This window comes from Engraulis encrasicolus, chromosome 12 (assembly GCF_034702125.1).
Source record: "Engraulis encrasicolus isolate BLACKSEA-1 chromosome 12, IST_EnEncr_1.0, whole genome shotgun sequence".
In the NCBI taxonomy this organism is placed as follows: domain Eukaryota; kingdom Metazoa; phylum Chordata; class Actinopteri; order Clupeiformes; family Engraulidae; genus Engraulis; species Engraulis encrasicolus.
The window spans coordinates 41,040,787-41,063,593 of record NC_085868.1 but is presented as its reverse complement, the minus strand read 5'-3'; the positions used below and the strand labels follow the sequence as shown (position 1 = coordinate 41,063,593).

General features: G+C 44.3%; 1 protein-coding gene across 1 annotated transcript in view; it reads right to left on the bottom strand.

Annotated features, from left to right (window-relative positions):
* The window catches only part of cplane1 (ciliogenesis and planar polarity effector 1), a 59,646-nt gene that overhangs the window by 10,571 nt on the left and 26,268 nt on the right, over positions 1–22,807 (bottom strand). Inside the window, exons 32-49 of the mRNA XM_063211907.1 lie at positions 22,154–22,570; positions 21,292–21,671; positions 20,765–21,011; positions 19,002–19,216; positions 18,281–18,291; positions 17,578–17,861; positions 17,261–17,309; positions 16,699–16,833; positions 15,962–16,033; positions 15,452–15,561; positions 13,545–14,120; positions 13,176–13,248; positions 12,375–12,587; positions 10,548–10,655; positions 10,187–10,220; positions 9,610–9,744; positions 8,854–9,040; positions 2–57 (exon numbers count right to left, since the gene is read on the bottom strand). Of these exons, the coding sequence (XP_063067977.1) occupies positions 2–57; positions 8,854–9,040; positions 9,610–9,744; positions 10,187–10,220; positions 10,548–10,655; positions 12,375–12,587; positions 13,176–13,248; positions 13,545–14,120; positions 15,452–15,561; positions 15,962–16,033; positions 16,699–16,833; positions 17,261–17,309; positions 17,578–17,861; positions 18,281–18,291; positions 19,002–19,216; positions 20,765–21,011; positions 21,292–21,671; positions 22,154–22,570 (3,302 nt within the window). The remainder of the gene's footprint in view (position 1; positions 58–8,853; positions 9,041–9,609; positions 9,745–10,186; positions 10,221–10,547; positions 10,656–12,374; positions 12,588–13,175; positions 13,249–13,544; positions 14,121–15,451; positions 15,562–15,961; positions 16,034–16,698; positions 16,834–17,260; positions 17,310–17,577; positions 17,862–18,280; positions 18,292–19,001; positions 19,217–20,764; positions 21,012–21,291; positions 21,672–22,153; positions 22,571–22,807) is intronic.

Genomic DNA, 22,807 nt, shown 5'->3' with positions numbered 1-22,807 from the left:
CTTGTCTTTTTCCTCTTTTAACCTCTTGTTGATGTTGACATCTCTGGAATTTGGTTTCTATGAAGAAAAAAACAAACAGGTAGGCAAAAGTCTTGAGAATAATGAGCTCATTAACCAAAGTATATTCCTCAGAGACGAAAAAGGCACCGCGTTTTATTTAGAATAGTAGCTGTCGCTGTTTACACTTCTCACCATACCAAGGCTACTGTATATAGCCCCAATAACTTATCAATAACATTTCAGATAAGACTTAGGTTTTGTTTTGCTATCTTTCCTGCTTACAGTAAGTATGCACTTATGATAATTCGAAGGTGACCGAGAATATTTTGCACTTCAGTAGGTGACAATAGTTGGTATTTATTTTCACATCTCTTTTGACTCATAAGGCGTTGGAAATTTAAAACATGTACCACATCAGATTTGACAGGTTCCTTTTTGGGTGGGGGTCTAGCCTTCACTGGACAGGACAGTTTGAGAGGAGACAGGAAAGTCCTCACACTTAGCTGACACTTTTATTTGAAGAGATATACCAGAGAGAGTAGAGAGAGAGAGGTTCCATTGGCCCATTGTTTCCGGGTTCTATTATTGCAAGGGAGGGGGGGATCCCCCTTTAGGCAGACCTAGGCAGACCTAAGGACTGTTCTATTCAATGCTAGGAGTATTATGACACGCCCCTTTAGGCAGACCGGAACCTGGTCATGTTAGGTGCCCATAGCAACCTATTACAGTGGCATATCTCTATATACTTAAAGAATCTCTGGATATACAGTACCATACAACCCCAATGCAGAGTAAACTTTTCAGTATCACACCTAGAGAGCCAATGTAACTCATCTAGAGTGTATTTGGCCCCACCGGGGATCAGGGTTCGAATCTGACCCGAGGTCCTTTCCCAGTCCTTCCCCTCTCTCTCTCCCACTCATTAGCTGTCACACTTTCTCCCCAAGTAAAGCCATAAAAAATATAGCTGCAAGCAGCAATGCGGGGCCAAGCAGTAAACTTGCCCAAGTTGCCACTGCAACAAAATTAACTGCAGCGCTCCCTTTAGGCCAAATCTCACCAATGTTGGTGTGCAATCTTTGGAGGGGAAGGTGATCATGTGAACCAAGTTTAGTTTGAACAGAGACATTAGAATAGAGGAGAATCTTCAGTCTGATTGGTTGCGATTGTAGCCAGTTAGCTTTGCAGTTCCTGGGTGTCCACTAGGTGGCGAACGCTGGCAAGTGGAAACAGAGTCGAAAATGTATGGAATGAAAAAGGGAGCCCATAGGGTTAGGCTAAATGCAAAATAATTGCTACTGCAATTTCCAGTCACAAATGTCATCAACAAAATATTCTTGGTAAGAATTATGGGTGGTGTTATATATAGGTATGTATTGACACATTTTTTAGGTGTTTGGTTTTCCAGCAGGGCTGAAGATTTCGACTTGTACTCGCTAGCATTCCGCTAATGTTTATGGGTTTGGGCTCATAAATTGAGCTCTGTGACCCAGTATATAATAATCTAGTGGCCAAAAAACGAGACGATACTTAAAAGAGGTATTATTATTCCTAGCTTCGAACTGCATATTAATATTTCAGGGCAAAGCATTATACAACGAGACAAACATTGTAATAGTAGAAAACTCCATTGACACCAATTCATTTTTCACTTGGTTTTGGGTTAGAGTTAGACAGTTGTGGCTACTAGTGGCTAGTTCCGTGAGTGAACCCCCTCTGGTTTGAATCCGAGATATAAGCTGACGAGATATAAGCTGACGAGATATAAGCTGACTTCCTGTTATGCAGCTTTTCAGACACGTTTGATTGGCTGTCATGGCCAAGCAGTACGAAATGTAAATTCCTTTAAGGAGTCTTTGCACAGTAGTCCAGAGATCATCTGTACCAAGTCTTGTGAAAATCTGACAAAATTGGCAGGAAAACTAGTTTCATATAACTGCATTCAATCTGTAAATACTGCTTTAATTTTTACAACGTGTATGTAATCTGTTTTATTACACATATAATATTGAATTTCTTCCTAATGCAAGAAAATACAATTGTGCTGCCCTTGATTGTTTTTTTTGTGTGTGGGGGGGGTTGTCTTTATTTGACAGGACAGTGTGACAGGTTGACAGGAAAAATGGGGATAGAGACGGGGAGGGTTGGCAAAGGACCTGGGCTGGGAATCAAACCCGGGTCAGCCGCATGATAGACGAGTGCCCTATTAGTTGGCCACGGCAGGGCCTGTGAACAACAATGGTCTCTCTCTCTCTCTCTCTCTCCCTCTCTCCCTTACTTCCTTTCTCTCGTCCTGTCTGTCCCTCTCCCTGTCCCCCCTCCCTCTCCCTCTCCTTCTTCTCTCTCTCTCTCCCTCTCCCTCTCCCTCCCTCTCCCTCTCCCCCTGTCTGTGTGTGTGTGAGTGGGGGGGTGCAGGGGCTGGGGCAGTGGGGTTTGTGTGTCCAGAGACCCCCTGCCGAGAATGGTGTCAGTGAACGTGCGCAAGGGGGGCAGAGGGGACAGAGAGATGAGAAAAAATCCCTCCATTCTTTCCACAATTTTGAATGGCTGCTGTGAGCTGATAGTTTTTTCAATCGTTACGAAAATCCATACCAGGGTGCAACATAGTGTGAAGATGACCTGTGTACCAATATTTTGAAAATTGGGAGTATGGTTCAAAAGCTACAGGCAAAAATGTAGATAAAACTTTGACCTGCTGCTGGCGCTACAGAGTTTGAGCTGGGGATTTGATTTTTTTAGTGGTAGGTCATGGGATGGACTACTATGTGTGTACAAAATCCCAGCCTAATTCAACAAATGGTTGCTGAGATATGACTTCACTTCCTGTTTCACCACTTTTACGACAATTTTGATTGGCTGTCACGGCTGAGCGATAAAAGATATCCAATATTCCTTGAGACCCCATGTGTAGCTCAGTCCAGAGATACTATATACCGAGTTTTGGGCGAATTGGTCAAAAATTGCGGGAAAATTAACATTTTTATTGAATTTTACAAAATTCAAAATGGCGGGAAAACTATCCTGGCGGAAAATGACGTCATATGGTGCGTTGGATTCGTCTTGACTCAAGGATTCCAGGGATACCAAGTTTATGAAAATTGGCCCAGCGGTTCAAAAGTTACAAGCAGAAATGTACCTGCAACTTTGACCTGCTGGTGGCGCTAGAGCGTTGGGGCTGGGGTCCTATAAATTGCTGTGGGTAATGCTGAGACTGCCCCGAATGTGTGTGCCAATTTACAGCATTTTCCTGCCTACGGTTCTATGGGCTGCCATAGACTTGCAGAGGGATAGGAATGGTGACTAGAGAATAAATATAGCTGCAAGCAGCAATGCGGGGCCAAGCAGTAAACTTGCCAAAGTCGCCACGGCAACAGAAGGAACTGCAGCGCCCCCTTTGGCCCAAATCTCGCCAATGTTGGTGTGCATTCCTTGGAGGGGAGTGTGCTCACATGAACCAAGTTTATTTTGAATCCCTTTAAGGGATGACAAATATAAGCTCACTTCCTATTACCTGTTGGTGGCGCTAGAGAGTTTGAGCTGGGAATCTGGATTTTTTTTGTGGGAGGTCATGGGATTGACTAGTATGTGTGCAAAAAATAGCTAAAAGAATCTGACAAACGGTTGCTGGGATATGACCTCACTTCCTGTTTTGCCACTTTTACGACAATTTTGATTGGCTGTCACCTCCAAACGATAAGAGGTATCAAAAATTCTTTGGATACCCTAATGCCTGTCAGTCTGAAGATGATGTGTACCTTTTTGCTGGTCATTCTGACAAAAATTGTGTGACAAGTAGCATTTTATTGACTTTTACAAAATTCAAAATGGCAAAATTTTCCTTCTGCATTTACATAACGTTATATAGTGCGTTGGATTTGGTTTGGCCCAAGGATTCTAGTGACAATAATACATTTTACATTGTGCACATGGTTTAAAAGCTACAGGCAAAAATGTAGCTAAAATTTTGACCTGTTGGTGGCGCTACAGAGTTTGAGCTGGGGTTCTGATTTTTTTTGTGGTAGGTCATGGGATGGACTACTATGTACGTACAAAATCCTAACCTAATTCAACAAACGGTTGCTGAGATATGACCTCACTTCCTGTTGCACCATTTTTACAACAATTTTGATTGGCTGTCACGGCCAAACTATAAAAGGTATCTAATATTCCTTGAGACCCCATGTGTAGCTCAGTCCAGAGATACTATATACCAAGTTTCGGGCGAAATGGTCAAAAATTGCGGGGAAAATAGCATTTTTATTGAATTTTACAAAATTCAAAATGGCGGAAAAACTATCCAAGTAGAAAATGACGTCATAGGGTGTGTTGGATTCGTCTTGACCCAAGGACTTCAGGGATACCAGGTTTATGAAAATTGGCCCAGCGGTTCAAAAGTTACAAGCAGAAATGTACCTGCAACTTTCACCTGCTGGTGGCGCTAGAGTATTGGGGCTGGGGACCTATAACTCGCTGCGGGTAATGTTGATGCTGCCTCAAATATGTGTGCCAATTTACAGGATTTTTCTATGTATGGTTCTATGGGCTACCATAGACTTACAGTGGATTTTACAAAATTCAAAATGGCGGAATTTCCCTTCTGCGTTGACATAACTTCATATAGTGCGTTGAATTCGGCTTGGCCCAAGGATTCTAGTGATAATAATATATTTTACATCGTGCATATGATTTAAAAGCTACAGGCAAAAAAGTAGCTAAAATTTTGACCTGCTGGTGGCGCTACAGAGTTTGAGCTGGGGTTCTGATTTTGTTTGTGGTAGGTCATGGGATGGACTACTATGTGTGTACAAAATCCTCATCTAATTCAACAAACGGTTGCTGAGATATGACCTCACTTCCTGTTTCACCACTTTTACGACAATTTTGATTGGCTGTCACGGCCAAACGATAAAAGATATCTAATATTACTTGAGACCCCATATGTAGCTCAGTCCAGAGATACTATATACCAAGTGTCGGGCGAATTGGTCAAAAATTGCGGGGAAAATAGCATTTTTATTGAATTTCACAAAATCCAAAATGGCGGGAAAACTATCCTGGCGGAAAATGACGTCATAGGATTGGTTGGATTCGTCTTGGCCCAAGGATTCCAGGGATACCAAGTTTATGACAATTGGCCCAGCGGTTCAAAAGTTACAAGCAGAAATGTACCTGCAACTTTGACCTGTTGGTGGCGCTAGAGCGTTGGGGCTGGGGACCTATAAATTGCTGTGGGTAATGCTGAGCCGTGCCTGAATGTGTGTGCCGATTTACAGCATTTTCCTACATACGGTTCTATGGGTTGCCATAGACTTGCTAAGGAGAGGAAAGGTGACATAATAAGAATACCAGCTAATATAGCTGCAAGCAGCAATGCGGGGCCAAGCAGTAAACTTGCCAAAGTCGCAACGGCAACAGAAGGGACTGCAGCGCCCCCTTTGGCCCAAAATGTTGGCAATGTTGGTGTGCATTCCTTGGAGGGGAGTGTGATCACATAATCCAAGTTTAGTTTGAATCCGTTGAAGAGCTGCCGAGATATGAGCTCACTTTCTGTTACCTGTTGGTGGCGCTAGAGAGTTTGAGCTTGGGGTCTGGATTTTTTTGTGGGAGGTCATGGGATGGACTAGTATGTGTGCAAAAAATCCTAACAGAATCTGACTAACGGTTGCTGAGATATGACCTCACTTCCTGTTTTGCCACCTTTATGACAATTTTGATTGGCTGTCACCAGCAAACGATAAGAGGTGTCCAAAATTGTTTAAATACCCTAAAGCATATCAGTCCCAAGATGATGTGTACCCTTTTGCAGGATATTCTGACCAAAATTGTGGGATAAGTAGCATTTTTATTGAATTTCACAAAATTCAAAATGGCGGACTTTTTTCTTCTGTTTGACATGAAGTCATATAGTGCGTTGGATTCGGCTTGGCCCAAGGATTCTAGTGATAGTATTATTTTCAAAATTAGGCATACAGTGTAAACGCTACAGGCAAAAATGTAGCTAAAAATTTGACCTGTTGGTGGCGCTACAGAGTTTGAGCTGGGGATCTGATTTTCTTTGTGGTAGGTCTTGGGATGGACTACTATTTGTGTACAAAATCCCAGACTAATTCGACAAACGGTTGCTGAGATATGACCTCACTTCCTGTTTTGCCACTTTTACAACAATTTTGATTGGCTGTCACGGCTGAACGATAAAAGATATCCAATATTCCTTGAGACCCCATGTGTAACTCAGTCCAGAGATACTATATACCAAGTTTCGGGCAAATTGGTCAAAAATTGCGGGAAAAATAGCATTTTTATTGAATTTTACAAAATTCAAAATGGCGGGAAAACTATCCTGGCGGAAAATGACGTCATAGAGTGCGTTGGATTCGTCTTGGCCCAAGGATTCCAGGGATACCAAGTTTATGAAAATTGGCCCAGCGGTTCAAAAGTTACAAGCAGAAATGTACCTGCAACTTTGACCTGCTGGTGGCGCTAGAGCGTTGGGATTGGGGACCTATAAATCGCTGTGGGTAATGCTGAGACTGTCCCTAATGTGTGTGCCAATTTACAGCATTTTCCTACCTACGGTTCTATGGGCTGCCATAGACTTGCTAAGGAGAAGAAAGGTGCCTAGATAATAATAATAATGAAGAAAACCTACTAACTCTATAGGGGCCTTCGCCAGCTTCGCTGCTTGGCCCCTAAAAACAGTAGGGGCCTTCGCCAGCTTCGCTGCTTGGCCCCTAAATATAGCTGCAAGCAGCAATGCGGGGCCAAGCAGTAAACTTGCCAAAGTCGCCACGGCAACAGAAGGAACTGCAGCGCCCCCTTTGGCCCAAATCTCGCCAATGTTGGTGTGCATTCCTTTGAGGGGAGTGTGCTCACATGAACCAAGTTTATTTTGAATCCCTTAAAGGGCTGACAAATATAAGCTCACTTCCTGTTACCTGTTGGTGGCGCTAGAGAGTTTGAGCTGGGAATCTGGATTTTTTTGTGGGAGGTCATGGGATTGACTAGTATGTGTGCAAAAAAATAGCTAAAAGAATCTGACAAACGGTTGCTGAGATATGACCTCACTTCCTGTTTTGCCACCTTTACGACAATTTTGATTGGCTGTCACCTCCAAACGATAAGAGGTATCAAAAATTCTTTGGATAACCTAATGCCTATCAGTCTGAAGACGATGTGTACCTTTTTGCTGGTCATTCTGACAAAAATTGTGTGACAAGTAGCATTTTATTGAATTTTACAAAATTCAAAATGGCGGAATTTCCCTTCTGCGTTTACAACAATTTTGATTGGCTGTCACGGCTAAACGATAAAAGAAATCTAATATTCCTTGAGACCCCATACAAATCTCAGTACAGAGATACAATGTACCGAATTTCGGGCGAAATGGTCAAAAATTGCGGGAGAAATAGCATTTTTAGTGAATTTCATAAATTCAAAATGGCGGGAAAACTATCCTGGCAGAAAATGACGTCATAGGGTGCGTTGGATTTGACTTGGCCCAAGGACTCCAGCGATACCAGGTTTATGAAAATTGGCCCAGCGATTCAAAAGTTACAAGCAGAAATGTACCTGCGACTTTCACCTGCTGGTGGCGCTAGAGTATTGGGGCTGGGGACATACAACTCGCTGTGGGTAATGTTGATGCTGCCTCAAATATGTGTGCCAATTTACAGCATTTTTCTATGTATGGTTCTATGGGCTACCATAGACTTACAGTGAATTTTACAAAATTCAAAATGGCGGAATTTCCCTTCTGCATTGACATAACTTCATATAGTGCGTTGAATTCGGCTTGGCCCAAGGATTCTAGTGATAATAATATATTTTACATCGTGCATATGGTTTAAAAGCTACAGGCAAAAATGTAGCTAAAATTTTGACCTGCTGGTGGCGCTACAGAGTTTGAGCTGGGGTTCTGATTTTTTTTGCGGTAGGTCATGGGATAGACTACTATGTGTGTGCAAAATTCCAACCTATTTCAACAAACGGTTGCTGAGATAGGACCTCACTTCCTGTTTCACCACTGTTACGACAATTTTGATTGGCTCTGACGGCAAAACGATACAAGATATCTAATATCCCTTGAGACCCCATGTGTAGCTCAGTCTAGAGATACTATATATCGAGTTTCGGGCAAATTGGTCAAAAGTTGTGGGAAAAATAGCATTTTTATTGAATTTTACAAAATTCAAAATGGCGGGAAAACTATCCTGGCGGAAAATGACGTCATAGGGTGCTTTGGATTCGTCTTGACTCAAGGATTCCAGGGATACCAAGTTTATGAAAATTGGCCCAGCGGTTCAAAAGTTACAAACAGAAATGTACCTGCAACTTTGACCTGCTGGTGGCGCTAGAGCGTTGGGGCTGGGGTCCTATAAATTTCTGTGGGTAATGCTGAGACTGGCCCGAATGTGTGTGCCGATTTACAGCATTTTCCTACCTACGGTTCTATGGGCTGCCATAGACTTGCTAAGGAGAGGAAAGATGTCTACGTAATAATAATAATCGTAAGAGAATACCAGCTAACACTATAGGGGCCTTCGCCAGCTTCGCTGCTTGGCCCCTAATAATGAAGAAAACCTACTAACTCTATAGGGGCCTTCGCCAGCATCGCTGCTTAGCCCCTAAAAACCAAAAATGTCTGTTTTTTTACTGTGTATGTGTGCTCACCAGGGTTGGAAATAAGCACCCGTCCACCCGCCAAGGACGGGTACATTTCAGGACTGACGGGTACATTTTTCAACCCACCAGTCACTTTGACTGGTAAAAATGGCTAGTGACTGGTAGATTTTAAAATCTACCTGCCACAGTGACTGGTGGGGAAAAAATGTAAGTTCCACCCCTGGTGCTCACCATCTGTGTGTGGGAGATGAAGGGCTTGCGCTCATGTGCCCTCCACTCGTCCCTCTGGCGGCGGTACTCCACCAGCCTCTCCCTCTGCTTCCTCCGCATCCAGGCCCGCAGCTCCCGGCGCTCCTGCTCCGAACGCAGAGGAGGCTGCTGCTGCAGAGGAGGGGGAGGAGGAACACCCACCGCCACCCTGAGACACACACACACACACACACACACACACACACACACACACACACACACACACACACACACATGTGTACAAACACGCAGAGACACAAACACACACGCATGCAGAGACACAAACACAAACACAAACACACACACACACACACACACACACACACACACACACACACACACACACACACACACACACACACACAAACACAAACACAAACACACACACACACACACACAGAATAACTTAAGTTCAATACTGAATGTCCTCAAAAATTATTTAAAAAAATAAACTATATGAAAGGAACGCTCAATGCTAATATGGTAGATTAGCGAAAAGTTCTGCAATAGAATTGCCGATGTTGACAGCGGTACAGTCCAGCCAGAATTTTGAAGACCAGCAAAGATGTAGCCTACTCTGTGTTGCTATTCTCTGGCTCTGGATATGGCTATCGTCTAATTATGTGTTCATAGGTGTCGGAACAGGCTTCATTCAACGGTGTTTTGTTTTATTAAGAGTTCTGATCAAATGAATATAACTTGAAAACAAGTTATCAGCAATGGTTATTTCGTGCCCACCTGTTGAGCCTGGCTGCCTGTGTGTGTGATAGGCCCAGAGCGGTGGGGGACAGGCCTCCGTCCCGCACCAGATCGCCCAAGATGTCCGCCACATCACTCAGCCCACTCAGACCCAGAGTGTCATCCATCAGCCTACTAATGGGAGAGAGGTGGATGGGCATACAGAGAGAGAGAGAGAGAGAGAGAGAGAGAGAGAGAGAGAGAGAGAGAGAGAGAGAGAGAGAGAGAGAGAGAGAGAGAGAGAGAAGGGATCATAAAATACAACATAAGGAGAGGAGAAAGTAGAAGTAGAGAAAAGAGGGAGAGAGGGTGGGAAAGAGAGGGAAAAAACTTCGATAATAAAATGGTGAGTGGAAAGTGAAGAAGGGCATAGAGAGAGGAAGAAGCAGAGAGAGAGAGAGAGAGAGAGAGAAAATTAAGATGCCAGAGACACAAAAAAAGTAAACAGACGAGCCAAGCAACTGTTTAAAGAGCTAAATAAACAACCTGTAGATAACAAAATCATTCAACCCTATTGATTACCACACAGGACATGAATGTTGACACAGTGCTGAATGCGATGTGTTAAGATGCTTACCTTCCTGACTGGTCAGCTACGGTCCCTGAGAAATCTACAAAAGAGAGAGAGAGAGACCGGTGTGAAGGTACTGTCATGACTGTGGCAAATGCTTACTGTGTAATGTGTTTCTGATTCGGCGCCGGGAAATCTATGTGTAATTGCTGCCTTTTCCAGGTCAGTAGGTATAAAGTTACAGGCAGGGCTCTTTGGGGTGTACGGTAACAGGAGGCAGTGTGTGTGTGTGTGTGTGTGTGTGTGTGTGTGTGTGTGTGTGTATTGCGTGACGTGTGTTTTTGTGTGTGTGTATTGCGTGACGTGTGTTTTTGTGTGTGTGTGGTGGTGGTGGGGGTGGTGGTGGTGGTGGGGGGGTGTCCCTTACCGTGGCTGGTGTCCCACATCATCTGTTCTCTAATAGCTGCCAATGAAGAACGTAGAGGAAACATGTTAAAACCGCCATGTACAGGCAGCATGCAGTCATATGTGGATACTAAAATCAAAGAAACAGGGGGTGTGTTTCAATAAATGAACAAGATACAGTATGCAGTCTTGACCATGGCCATGTAGGGTGGAATCCACAGCTGTCACGGTCCGCGATCCACAGTCACAAATGTGTGACCCCCTACGTCACAGCTAATATGTTTAGACCACAGGGGCAATGCCAAATCCCTCGACATCCATATGAAGAGCTCTTTTCCAAAATGAGATATATCCATTTTATAGAATGTTGGGAAATTGACATTTTTGTGTTGGGCATTCCATTGAAATGCATTGCAAAATCCATTTTTATAGAGGTTTAAAAGTATGTTCTCAAAACATTTGAATGGCAACAATTCACATATGGATGATAGGACTTCTTAACAGTCAACTCCAACATTAAAATGCAAAAAGTCGAAAAGTAGAAACAGGACCCCTAGCCTGCCAGACAGTTACAGGTGACCGTTTGTAAACAGGATAGAATGAAGTAGGATAATAAATCGATGTCTCTTGAGGTCCTGCCATTGACATTGTAGGTGTATTTCTGCACAATAACTTACTAAGTTACTTAGTTTTGGTAGCAAACAATGGCGCACATCATATCGATTTCATAAAAGAAAAGCACCACTTTTGGGTGGTATCAAGTTCAAAGTTTTTAAAATAGCAAACTAACTGCATAGGTGTAAAGCATAGTAGAGTAGAGTACTTTTATTGATCCCAAATGAAATGAAGGTGTCTGTCAGCTTACACAAATACACAAATACAAAACATACACAAAGACCTTATACACATAATTGTACATGACAGTAAAAGTATAGCACACTCTTGAGTACCACCATCCTTACATACACACATGCTCTCTCTCTCTCACACACACACACACACACACACACACACACACACACACACACACACACACACACACACACACAGACACACACACACAGACACACACACACAGACACACACACACACACACACACACACACACACACACACACACACACACACACACACACACATATACACATATACATGTCCAATCAGTTTACATCTTACAGTGACAGGCAGTGAGGCATGGACTTACCTATGCTAACGATTAATAATTAATGAAGACACTTAACACTGATTGGCTATGCCTTTCTTCTACCCAATGATCCCCTGTCTACTGCAGTAACTCTAGTAATGTTTAAGTGCCCTTGGCAATATACGGAAAATCATATAGAAAACGAGACACTGAACCACCATATTGTGCAACACTTAATAGATAAGTCCAGGGCTGGTCTGGGATCAAAAGAGGAAGAAAAAAACAAAAACCCAGCAGCATCAGCCCCTGAGGACTACTGAGCCATTGGGAAATGCACGGTATGCCAGATAACCAGTCCAGCCCACCTTGACTACAAACATCTCCCACCTTGACTAGGTCCCCTGACAAGATAAGGATATTATATTGTGAAAATAATTATTAAAGTTGTAAAACAATTAAAAATATATATTTGTTTGCGTTTTTATAGCCTTTCCACACAATCATGAGTCACTAGTCTGTGATATCTGCTACTAGTCAGGCTACGCCCTCCTAGTGACGCAACACCTTTGGAGAATACGTAGAGATTTGAAAGTCGATGATAATCAGGCTAATCTGCTACCCCCCTCCCACCCTGAATAAATATTCTGCGGGAAACACTGTGGAGGCATATGGAGGAGAGAGATCCCAGTGTGATAGCAGCAGTACCTGTGGAGGTCGCGTTACGTGGTTGGACGGATGTCTGGGAGGAGGAGGTGGGAATGGGATGTGACGTCAGACGCCTCCTCACCGGTGGAACGCCACCGAAAGCAGCAGCTCCAGCCACCCTGGAGGACAAAGACTCCTCCTCCTCCTCCTCCTCCACTACGTCAGTCAGGCCCAGCGAGGGCCCCGGAGGAACACCCCACGCCAAACTCTTCACTGCTCACAGAGGAAGGATGAAGAGGAGGAGGATGAGGAAGAGGAGGATGAAGAGAAAGAGAAGGCAGACAGGAAAAGAGGTGGGAAGGAAGGAGGAAGAGGAGGAGAAAGGGGGAGAAGAGAAAGAGAGAAGAGATGGAATTAAGGAGGATGAGGAGGGAGAGTAGGAGTAAGAATGGGGGAGGAGGTGGAAGAGAAAGGGGAAGAGGAAGAGAAGGAGTAATAGAAGTGGAAGTGATGGTTATTTCCAGATCACAAAGAATTAGCAGGACGTCCCTTTGCCTGCACTCTTGAGTACAGAACTTTTTTACACTGACAGCTTTGACCAGGCAGATGGGGCCTCTAGGCTGCAGCCATATCTAGCCTGTGCATTAATCCAGCCCTGTCTGCAATGCTACGATGAAATGCCAGAAACACAGAAACCCTCAGGTTGAAATAACCCAGGCACCTGTTCAGTGAAGCGACATGAGCGTTATTGAGCTGTTCAGTGTGTCGTGCGTGTGGAGTAACTCGTGTGTGCGGCCCGTGTTAATGATATGAGGGGGTGGGGTGGGGGTGGGGGTGGGGGTGTGGGAGTAGCACCCTCACCTGCTTTGATGACTCTGACTGGGGCCAGGTGTGCTTGCTCCTCCTGGCTCAGATTGTCAATGGTCCTCACCAGCTGTAGAAGACAGACCATAACCAGAATTAGTGATTTTCTCCAATGCCATTCTAGTATTCACAGTCAATTCACCAACATAAAATGATTTAAAAAAAATACCCAACACTTAAGTTGCAACAAACCGAGAAAAAAACATGAAACAAATTAAACAAATTCTTCAAAAGGGAAGGACAGAAATGCAGGCACAGATGCAGAAAATGGTACGACAGACCACATTGTGGCATCATATTGGGACCTCTTATCGTGGCCCGTATTGTATCGTGAGGTTGTTGGCAATTCCCAGCCCTACTCATTACCAGGCGTGTGTCGGCAAAGTCCCGGTCCATCTGGTCGGCGATCTTTTGCAGGGCGGCCAGCTGCCTGTCCATTTCTGAGAGCCGGGCGGACGCCTGCCTGACCGGCGTCACCTGAGCTGAAGAGGATGCAGATGCAGATCCTCCAGCCTGCTGGTCCTGGCTGCCACCCGGCCGGGCGTAGCCCGTCAGAGGCCTCTCTAGCAGGCTACGAGTCAGCGTGTCTCCCCTGCACTCCTCCAGCACCGAGGGACTCGGAGTAGGAGAAGGAGGAGGAGAAGGAGGAGGAGAGGAGTCGTGCTGGGTGGAGGTGGAGGGAAGGAGACCTTCGTCCTCGTGCTGTGGCTGCTGCTGGACTAATGGGCTATGCGTGTTGTTGTTCACTGTGGCCGCCAGCAGGTGGAGCTCTGCTGGGGTGAGGGCTCTGGCAGCAGGCTCGGCTGCAGCTGTAGTGGTATTGGTATTGGTGGCGGCTATGGCGGTAGCTGTGGTTGTGGGTATTGGGTGAAGGGACAACTCCTGCAGCAAGGCTCCATCCTCCAGGTCGATGACATTGAGGAAGCGTCTGCCCTTGTCACCCTTTGAGGAAACATGCAATGGTGGGAAGAAGTAGATGGAGGTCATTGTAACATAATTAGATTAATAAAGATGGATGCCATACTGCCCTAAAAAAGCCAAAGTGCAGTAACTACATATTTTGTCACAATTGAGTTAATACTGAAAATGGTCTTCATAACACCAACTCTATCTTGAAGAATTATGGTCCAAATGTGTCCTGTCTTAGAGATATTGCTATGCCAGACAGTAGCTACAATATCCAACCTAATCCCAAGGCTTTGAAGCCATTTTTCCCAGTTTCAATGTTGGCATAGTTACTGCACTTTGCCTTTGTAGGGCAGCATAGATAAAGACATCCACATCCTACCAACAGTATGCAGTATGCTGTATGTGGTTTAAAGTGATACTGTCCCATTTTCGGAAATAAGCTTATTTAACACCTCCCCTTGAGTTAAATAATAGGGTTTTACCATTCTTCTGTACTTTCGACCATTCTCTGGGTATGGGGTATGGCAGTGCAAATTTTACTTCCAAGTTAGTAGTTAACATTGAGTCCTATGAGACCAGCTGGCGGCTAACTGGTCTCATAGGACTCAATGTTAACTGCTAGCTTGGAGGTAAAATTTGCACTGCCATTGCCAGAGAACGATTGAAAGTATAGGAGAACGGTAAAACCCTACTATTTAACACCAGGGGATGTGTAAAACAAGCTTATCTCCAAAAATGGTATCACTTTAACTCCAGGTACGGGGCCTTTCAGACAGTTTTAGGCTGCTGCAACTACAGCTCCGCTACGTCATCTCTCTAAACCGGGGATTGGGACTTCTGTGATGAGGAGGGCCACATTTTTTCATTGCCAACTTCAGGGGGCCACATGACCACGGATCTGACTGCAACTTGAGTTCGAGGTTCTGTTGGTTTCTCACTGACAGCCCATATTGTTTGGAAGGAATAGAAGTGTAGTCTATTGGCCAACAGTATAATTAGAAAGGATTGATTCAGTGGTCGTTTAAACAACATCTGGTCATTAGTTTTTAAATGAATTTCTAATCTACGGGCCACACTGAGCGAGGAGACGGGCCGCATGTGGTCCGCGGGCCTCCAGTTGCCCATCCCTAAACCCTCAAGGAGCTAGTCAAGGGGGGTGTGGGCCTGTGGGGGCTCAGCTGGCTAAGGTGCTGTACCATTATGCCAAGGAGCTGGTGTCAAGTCCAGCCTGTGGTCGTTTCCCAATCCTTCCCCGTCTCTATCAGTCCCATTACATTAATTCCTCTATACTTTCTCTAATGCTTGCCCTAGGCAGGTATGTGTGAGTGGAGTGTGGTGTGCATCGTGGATGCTTCATGTGGCACCTGTGAGGGGTGTCCGTGGTGTGTGCTGCCATCTTCCCTGGGGAAGCGCAGGTCAAGGAAGAGCTCAGGGGGCAAACACGCTGCCGCAGCTTCAGCCTCTCCTCTCTCATCTAGTCACACACACGCACGCACGCACGCACACAGTAGAGAGAACGAGAGAGGAAAATAGAGAGAGGGAGAGAGAATAAATGAGAGAGACGAGCAGAGTTAATCGATTAATACAAATGGAGACTACACAATATACAATACACATACTACACATTGCAAGGCATATCAAACCCATATACTAAACACACACACACACACACACACACACACACACACACACACACACACACACACACACACACACACACACACACACACACACACACACACACACACACACACACACACACACACACACACACACACACACTTTTGTTCAATCTTTCATCTGACCACATTACTTCCAGTCACTGTTGGAATGCTCTTCCAAGGCAAGGATAAGGTCAATTAGCAGCAACTCACACTGTGAAGCTGCACTGTGGGCAGGAGAGGAGCCCTGTGCCGAAGTGCTCTTGTCGGTGAGTAACGGAGGGGCTGTGAGTTGTAGACATATAGATTAAATGTATACAGAATATCAGTATAATTGTCTGGCAAGAAGACACAGAACTGCTTGAGATGCCAAGGCAATGAACATCATGCCCAGTGGGCATCAGCAGTGATGGACAAAAGCACTTTGAGAATGGAAAACGTTCACTAATGAATGTAAAATGAGCCCTTGATAACACCACCACACTCTCTTACACACACACACACACGCACACACACACACACTAGGGCTGCATGATTATGGAAAAGATGATCATCAGGATTATTTCGATCAAAATTGAAATCCTGATCATTAATCGCGATCATTCAACAACAAAACTGAATTTTGTGCAAAATGTACTTAAAATCACAAAATGAATTACAACCATTATTATATAAGGGATGAACAAAATTAAACTGAATTGTAATAATTATGTAAAAGGCAATGGAGCTTGAAGCATGAAACTTAGGTGGGCCTACAGATTTTTGTCCAGAAACACCAGCCTGTCAACATATGTAAATGTAATTTCATTTCCCTTGTATGTCTTGTGCATATGAAGAAAGTGACAATAAAAGCTGACTTGACTTGACTTGACTTGCTATAACACTTAATAGAGTGTTAATAAAGCTTCTACAGGTCTGTTCTTGTAATGCCATGGGTTGGAAGTGCCCACCTGTGTCTGTGTTGGTACCGGCATCCTGCAGCTCGGGGGGCCTCTTCTGGGTGGAGGCATAGGCATGGAGCTCGGCTGTGGTGGCATAGGAGGCCGCCAGCAGACGCTGACCTGTCAACATGGAGTCACACGAGCCTGGCAGGGGAAGAAGTAGGAGAGGAACATTAGAACTATTATGCCGGTGATCTGGGTTCGATTCCAGTCTGAGGTCATTTGCCAAACTCTCATAGTCTCTCTCTAATTTCCTTTCACAACTTAACTATTCCAAAATTGCAAAGAACCAAGAAGGGTTTTTAGCTCTGGCTGGTGAGAGTGTATAATTATTTATGTTAATTGCTCAATTAACAATATTGTAAATATTTAATTATAGCTAGTATTATTGCTTATTTTGCTTATCTATGGCTTATTTTTACATTTAATACTCACATTAATGCATCTACCGATAGTTGCTATGGTTTCTGTTATTGTCGTTTCCACCAACATTCTATGACATTGTATTCAGCATTCTTATGTTTTGTTTCAAAATTCTATGATTCCACTACAAGTCTAATGGTTCACTTACCCAGAGGCAACACAAATCCATCTCCAGCGAATGGAGCCTCCATCTCAGGCTGAGGAGACAAAATTAAGAACTTAAGAGTTTCATTAGAACTTAAAGGAGAAGGACAGCCACAGCATTTTTGTTTTGTTTTGTTCAGCCCTTTCCATTATCCTGGACATTCTGACAGGGGCATAGTTTGTTTAAACTTTATACACACAAAAACCTTCTTAACATACTCCAAATATCATTCAAAAAGTTATGCATTCCTAGCAGACACCTTACTACACCGAAATAACAGGTGAACGTGTGAAAAAGGAATATTTAGAAAAATCCCATACTGCATCTGACTGTTCCTCTTCAGGCGGGATGATGGAGTCCTCAGGTCTGAAGGAGACCTCCAGTTTCTTCCCTGTTCTCTCCTTGTCCTTCTCCCTCTCCTCCCTCCTCCTCTGCCTGTGTCGAGACAAAAAGAAGGGAGGCCGGGACAGGACAGGAGTGAGATGAGGAAACCAAGGGAACACACAAACAAATTGTTGCCAGCCAGCGTTGTCAGTCCCAGCTTTAGACAGAGTAAGAAATCCTGGCACATATTCAATACCAACACTTTCTGAATTGGCTGAGTCTAACATGTCAAAAGACATTTAATCACAGAATTTGATTGAGTGCTTCGTGATCAGTGATACTTCATTCATGTCATTGGCCATTACATGTCAGTTGTTTTTTGTAATGTTGAGCAGAAATCAAGAGTTTCGTTACAAAACGACGTATCCACCATTTTTTACTTTTGCATTTTATTATCAGAAGTGTCTGTTTCCTATAAATGACAGAAGTCCTATCATCTGTGTGAATTCTTGCCATTCAAATATTTTGAGAACATACTTTTTAAACCTACGGTATATAAAAGCATTTTGCAATGCAATGGAATGCCCAATACAAAAATTTCAATTTCCCAAAATGTTCCAAAAAGGATATACTTCATTCTGCAACAAAGGTCTTCATTATACCGTAACTCTACATACATATTATCGTAGACATTCAAACATGGCAAACATCTGAAGGGCAGTGAAGTAGAGCCCCAGAGTCAGGAATGTTAACAACAGTTGAGAGCACACTGGTTGTGAAATGAGAGGAGAAAAGGAGTAGAGGTGAGAGGAGTGGAGGGGAGAGCGGTCACCTGTGAGGGGTGGGAATGCAAGGAGGAGAAGAGAAGAGAAGAGAAGAGACGAGAAGAGAAGAGAAGAGAAGAGAAGAGAAGGAAAGAAAAGAAAAGAAAAGAAAAGAAAAGAAAAGAAAAAGAAAAGAAAAGAGAAGAGAAGAGAAGAAGGAGTGAAAGTGAGAGCAGTCACCTGTGAGTGGAGAGAGTACAATGAGAAAGAGAGAAGAGAAGAGAAGAGAAGAGAAGAGAAGAGAAGAGAAGAGAAGAGAAGAGAAGAGAAGAGAAGAGAAGAGAAGAGAAGAGAAGAGAAGAGATGAGATGAGATGAGATGAGATGAGATGAGATGAGATGAGATGAGATGAGATGAGATGAGATGAGAAGAGAAGAGAAGAGAAGAGAAGAGAAGAGAAGAGAAGAGAAGAGAAGAGAAGAGAAGAGAAGAGAAGAGAAGAGAAGAGGAGATGAGATGAGATGAGATGAGATGAGATGAGATGAGATGAGATGAGATGAGATGAGATGAGATGAGATGAGATGAGATGAGATGAGAAGAGAAGAGAAGAGAAGAGAAGAGAAGAGAAGAGAAGGAGTAATAGTGAGAGCGGTCACCTGTGTGTGGAGGGCGTGCTGCAGCCCGGCTGGCTGTGGTGGGAGTCATGGATGGTGGAGGGGGTGGAGGAGGAGGGGACGGGCATGGAGGCCTTCAGCAGGGGTGGGCCTCCAGCATGGGAGCCGAGGGCTCCTCCGCCTCCGCCTGCCCAGGACACAAGCTGCTCCAGGGGGATGAGACGAGGGGTGCGCAGGGGAGGTGCACTGGTACGCCCCTGAACACGCAAAGCAACAGAACAGTGACTTAGCATCGTCCATTTTACAGCTTCAACCAATTGATTAATAATTATTGTCTCATTTTACAGCATCGTGCAACTGGTTGACTTCATTATTCATCATCCAAGTAATTAAGGAGTAATTACACCGCATTCCACATTATTATGCAAATGACATTTTTCGCTGTTTCCCCAAATAATCAATACGAATGACAGTCATCATAATTTTCAAGTCATCAGCCATTAGAGTACAATTTAAAAGTTTTTGAATGAACCTTCCAATGATAACAGTATTTTTTAAAATAATAAAAAACTTTAAATGCTCTGTTCCACATTATTACGCAAAATAGTTTTGTAGTGTTGTAATCCAAATTTCTTTCTTTTTTTCCCATTTACATCAAAACAGTTGGAATTTGCTACCTTCTAAATTACATTTCAATGTTCAATACTTGGTGATAAGCTCTTGGTCTTAGTAACTGGAATGCTGCGATCAACATTGAAGTCAATGGTAGGGCATTGCATGGGAGTTATGGAAGCCCAGATATCCTTGATGCTTTGCTCTCAGTTGTTTTTGTTTGTTTGGTCTGGTGACCCACACTTCACTCTTCAATATACCCGTAGATTTCCATGCCACGTGTAGGTGCTTTGGAGGTGATGACATTCTAACGCACCAGGCATAAAACCCCATTGAAAATGAATGGGATGCTATGTCTGGTGAGTTATGTCATCACCTCCAAAGCACCTACACGTGGCATGGAAATCTACGGGTATATTGAAGAGTGAAGTGTGGGTCACCAGACCAAACAAACAAAAACAGCTGAGAGCAAAGCATCAAGGATATCTGGGCTTCCATAATTCCCATGCAATGCCCTGCCATTGACTTCAATGTTAAACGCAGCATTCCAGTTACAGCTTATGACCAAGTTTTGAACATCGAAATGTAATTTAGAAGGTACCAAATGCCAACTGTTTTGATGTAAATGGGAAAAAAGAAAGAAATTTGTATTACAACACTACAAAACTGTTTTGCGTAATAATTTGGAACAGAGCATTTTGGGCATTTGAAGTTTTTTATTATTTAAAAAAATACCGTTATCATTGGAAGGTTCATTAAAAAACTTTTGAATTGTACTCTAATGGCTGATTACTTGAAAATTATGAGGACTCTCATTTCTATTGACTATTTGGGAAAACGGCAAAAAATGTCATTTGCGTAATAATGTGAAATGCGTTGTATACCCACAGTAAAAGTGAGTAGAATGTAAACCGTCCTCGTCAAATGACGCAAGATTCCTTATGAACAATCTTCTTCAATGATTATGGTAACTAAACTACAATCGCAACTTGAAGGTCTAGCCATGGCTTACCAATGCTACCTCTTGGCCAGCTAAATATGAGGCAACACATTTCAATACTTTCAAGTCCTTTCAAGCATTGTTCTCGCATAAAAGACAAAGACAGATATAAGCTAGGACTATTAGGACTATGTAAAGGACTATTGAATGGTAGCTATCTGGCTGGCTAAAGGTCTTTGCTCAAGGTGCCTACTGTGCCAGGTGGATCCGGGCCCCTCTGCAGCAGCTGCAGCCTGGGGAAGGGCCCCACGCCTGCGGCGTTCAGGAGGGCTCCAGGAGCAGTGGGACGGGCAGGGACCGACACCAGGGATGGCTGGGGGAGGCTGGGGCCGGGGCGGAGGTGCAGGAGAGGGAGCCCATGAACAGGAGGAGCAGGAGGGGCAGGAGGAGGAGGAGCAGCGTGCTGGGGAGCAGGAAGGAGACCAGGAGGTGCATCATGCCTGCATGTTGATGATACACAAAAAAAACCAACTGTTGCAGACTTTCATGTCCGTCAGAATGACTGGAGCCACGCCAAAAACACATTTCTGATTCATGTGTAACAGACAATTAAGTTTTTATCTATATTAGCTTCTATCTTATCAGAAATCTTTTTTTTGGTCAGTTTGTGTTGTAATAAAGACCTGTGGTATCAGGGCATAAAACATCTTCAAAGTGTATTGTAAATATATTGTGACTGAGTATTTTTTTTTTAAATGCATTTAATTTATTTCTTTTCACCTGTGAGCAGCTGAGGGTGGTTGCTGGGTGGGTGGTGGGTGTGAGTCTGAAAGGTGGCGCTGGGCTCCCCATGCCTCTCTCACCAGGTGCCCTGGGAGTTGCTGTTGGTGGTGGTGCTGGTGGTGGTGGTGGTGGTGGTGGGGTGGTCGCAGCAGGGGAGGCTGCTGAGGAGGGGGCAGCTGGAGGAGCCGGAGACCTGTGGGGCGGGTGGGGATGGACTCTGGGGGGATGAGAGAGGGGATGTTCTGCATGCTACCACTAGGTGGCAATGTGGGTAGCACTGAGGCTCCGGCGGCCACCGTGGTCAGCAGACCTTGGGAGGCTGGGATGGACTCCGGGTGGCTGGGTCTCCCTGGGCTGATGGTCAGAATCTGCATGGCCTGTGGACGGAATGATCACACAGTTCAGTGTCTGACTCAAGCGTCATTAGTCCATTTCTGGAGATAAGGTAATTTTCCACCTTTCCCTTGAGTTAAATAATTGACTTTTGCCTTTCTCTTGTACTTCTCTTGTACAAGAGAAAGGTGTACTTCTCTTCTCTTCTCTTGTACTTCCAGGCGTTCTCTGAATACTACCTCCAAGATAGCAGATACTGTGTAATTGAACGCTGCTAGCTGGTCCCATAGTATTCACTGAAAATTGCTGGCTTGGAAATAGAAGTAACATCCTCAGACTAAGAGAACGGATGGAACAGAACAGGAAAAGTAAAACTCAATTCTTTAACTCAAGGGGAGGAGTAAAATGAGCATTTTTAGAGAAATGGTGGAGTGTCACTTTAACAGTCAACTTATATAGTACTGTCCCACTAATTATCGCACAAAACTAAAACTTTACAATCTAGAGATCACAAATGGTCACTTACTTGCTGATGATGCCCCTGTGGGGGCTGGTGAGTGACCAGAGCTGGTCTTTCAGAGTATCTGGACTGCTGCGCCTGGGAGTCAGAGGCAGGGGAGGAGGGGGCTGCAGCAAGTTGGGATCCCAAAAGAGGAGGGACAGGATGGGCTTGATGTGAACCAACCTGGGGCTGGGGCGCTTGGGTCTGGAGGGGCTGAGAGAGTAGGGGACTCTGTGCTGTGTTGGGCTGGGAAGTGAAAGAGGTTGGCGGGGGTACTGCAGAGGTGCTGGAGGGGGCAGGTGGAGGAGGGGCAGGTGGAGGGTAGGGCTGCTGGGGCAGAAGAGTGGACTGTGCTATGGGTAGTCTGGCCTGGGAGAGGGGCAGGTTGGCAAAGGAAGCCCCCACCACCTGCATCAGACTCATGAAGTTGATCTGCTGCAGCTAATGATGAAAAGGGAAAGACAGGGTAAATCAAGGAAACCGGCAATATATTAAAATGCATTACAATTAAGATTCATGTCACTAATACCGTCATTAACACAGTGCACTACTTAATGTTTGCAATGTACAATCTTCAACAACAATTACTATGCTGCTTGCTGTACTGTAATGCTTGTAGTAGCCTCTTACTGCAGATGTGATCGCTGGCAGGCCTATTCACTATTTGCTGAAAATACT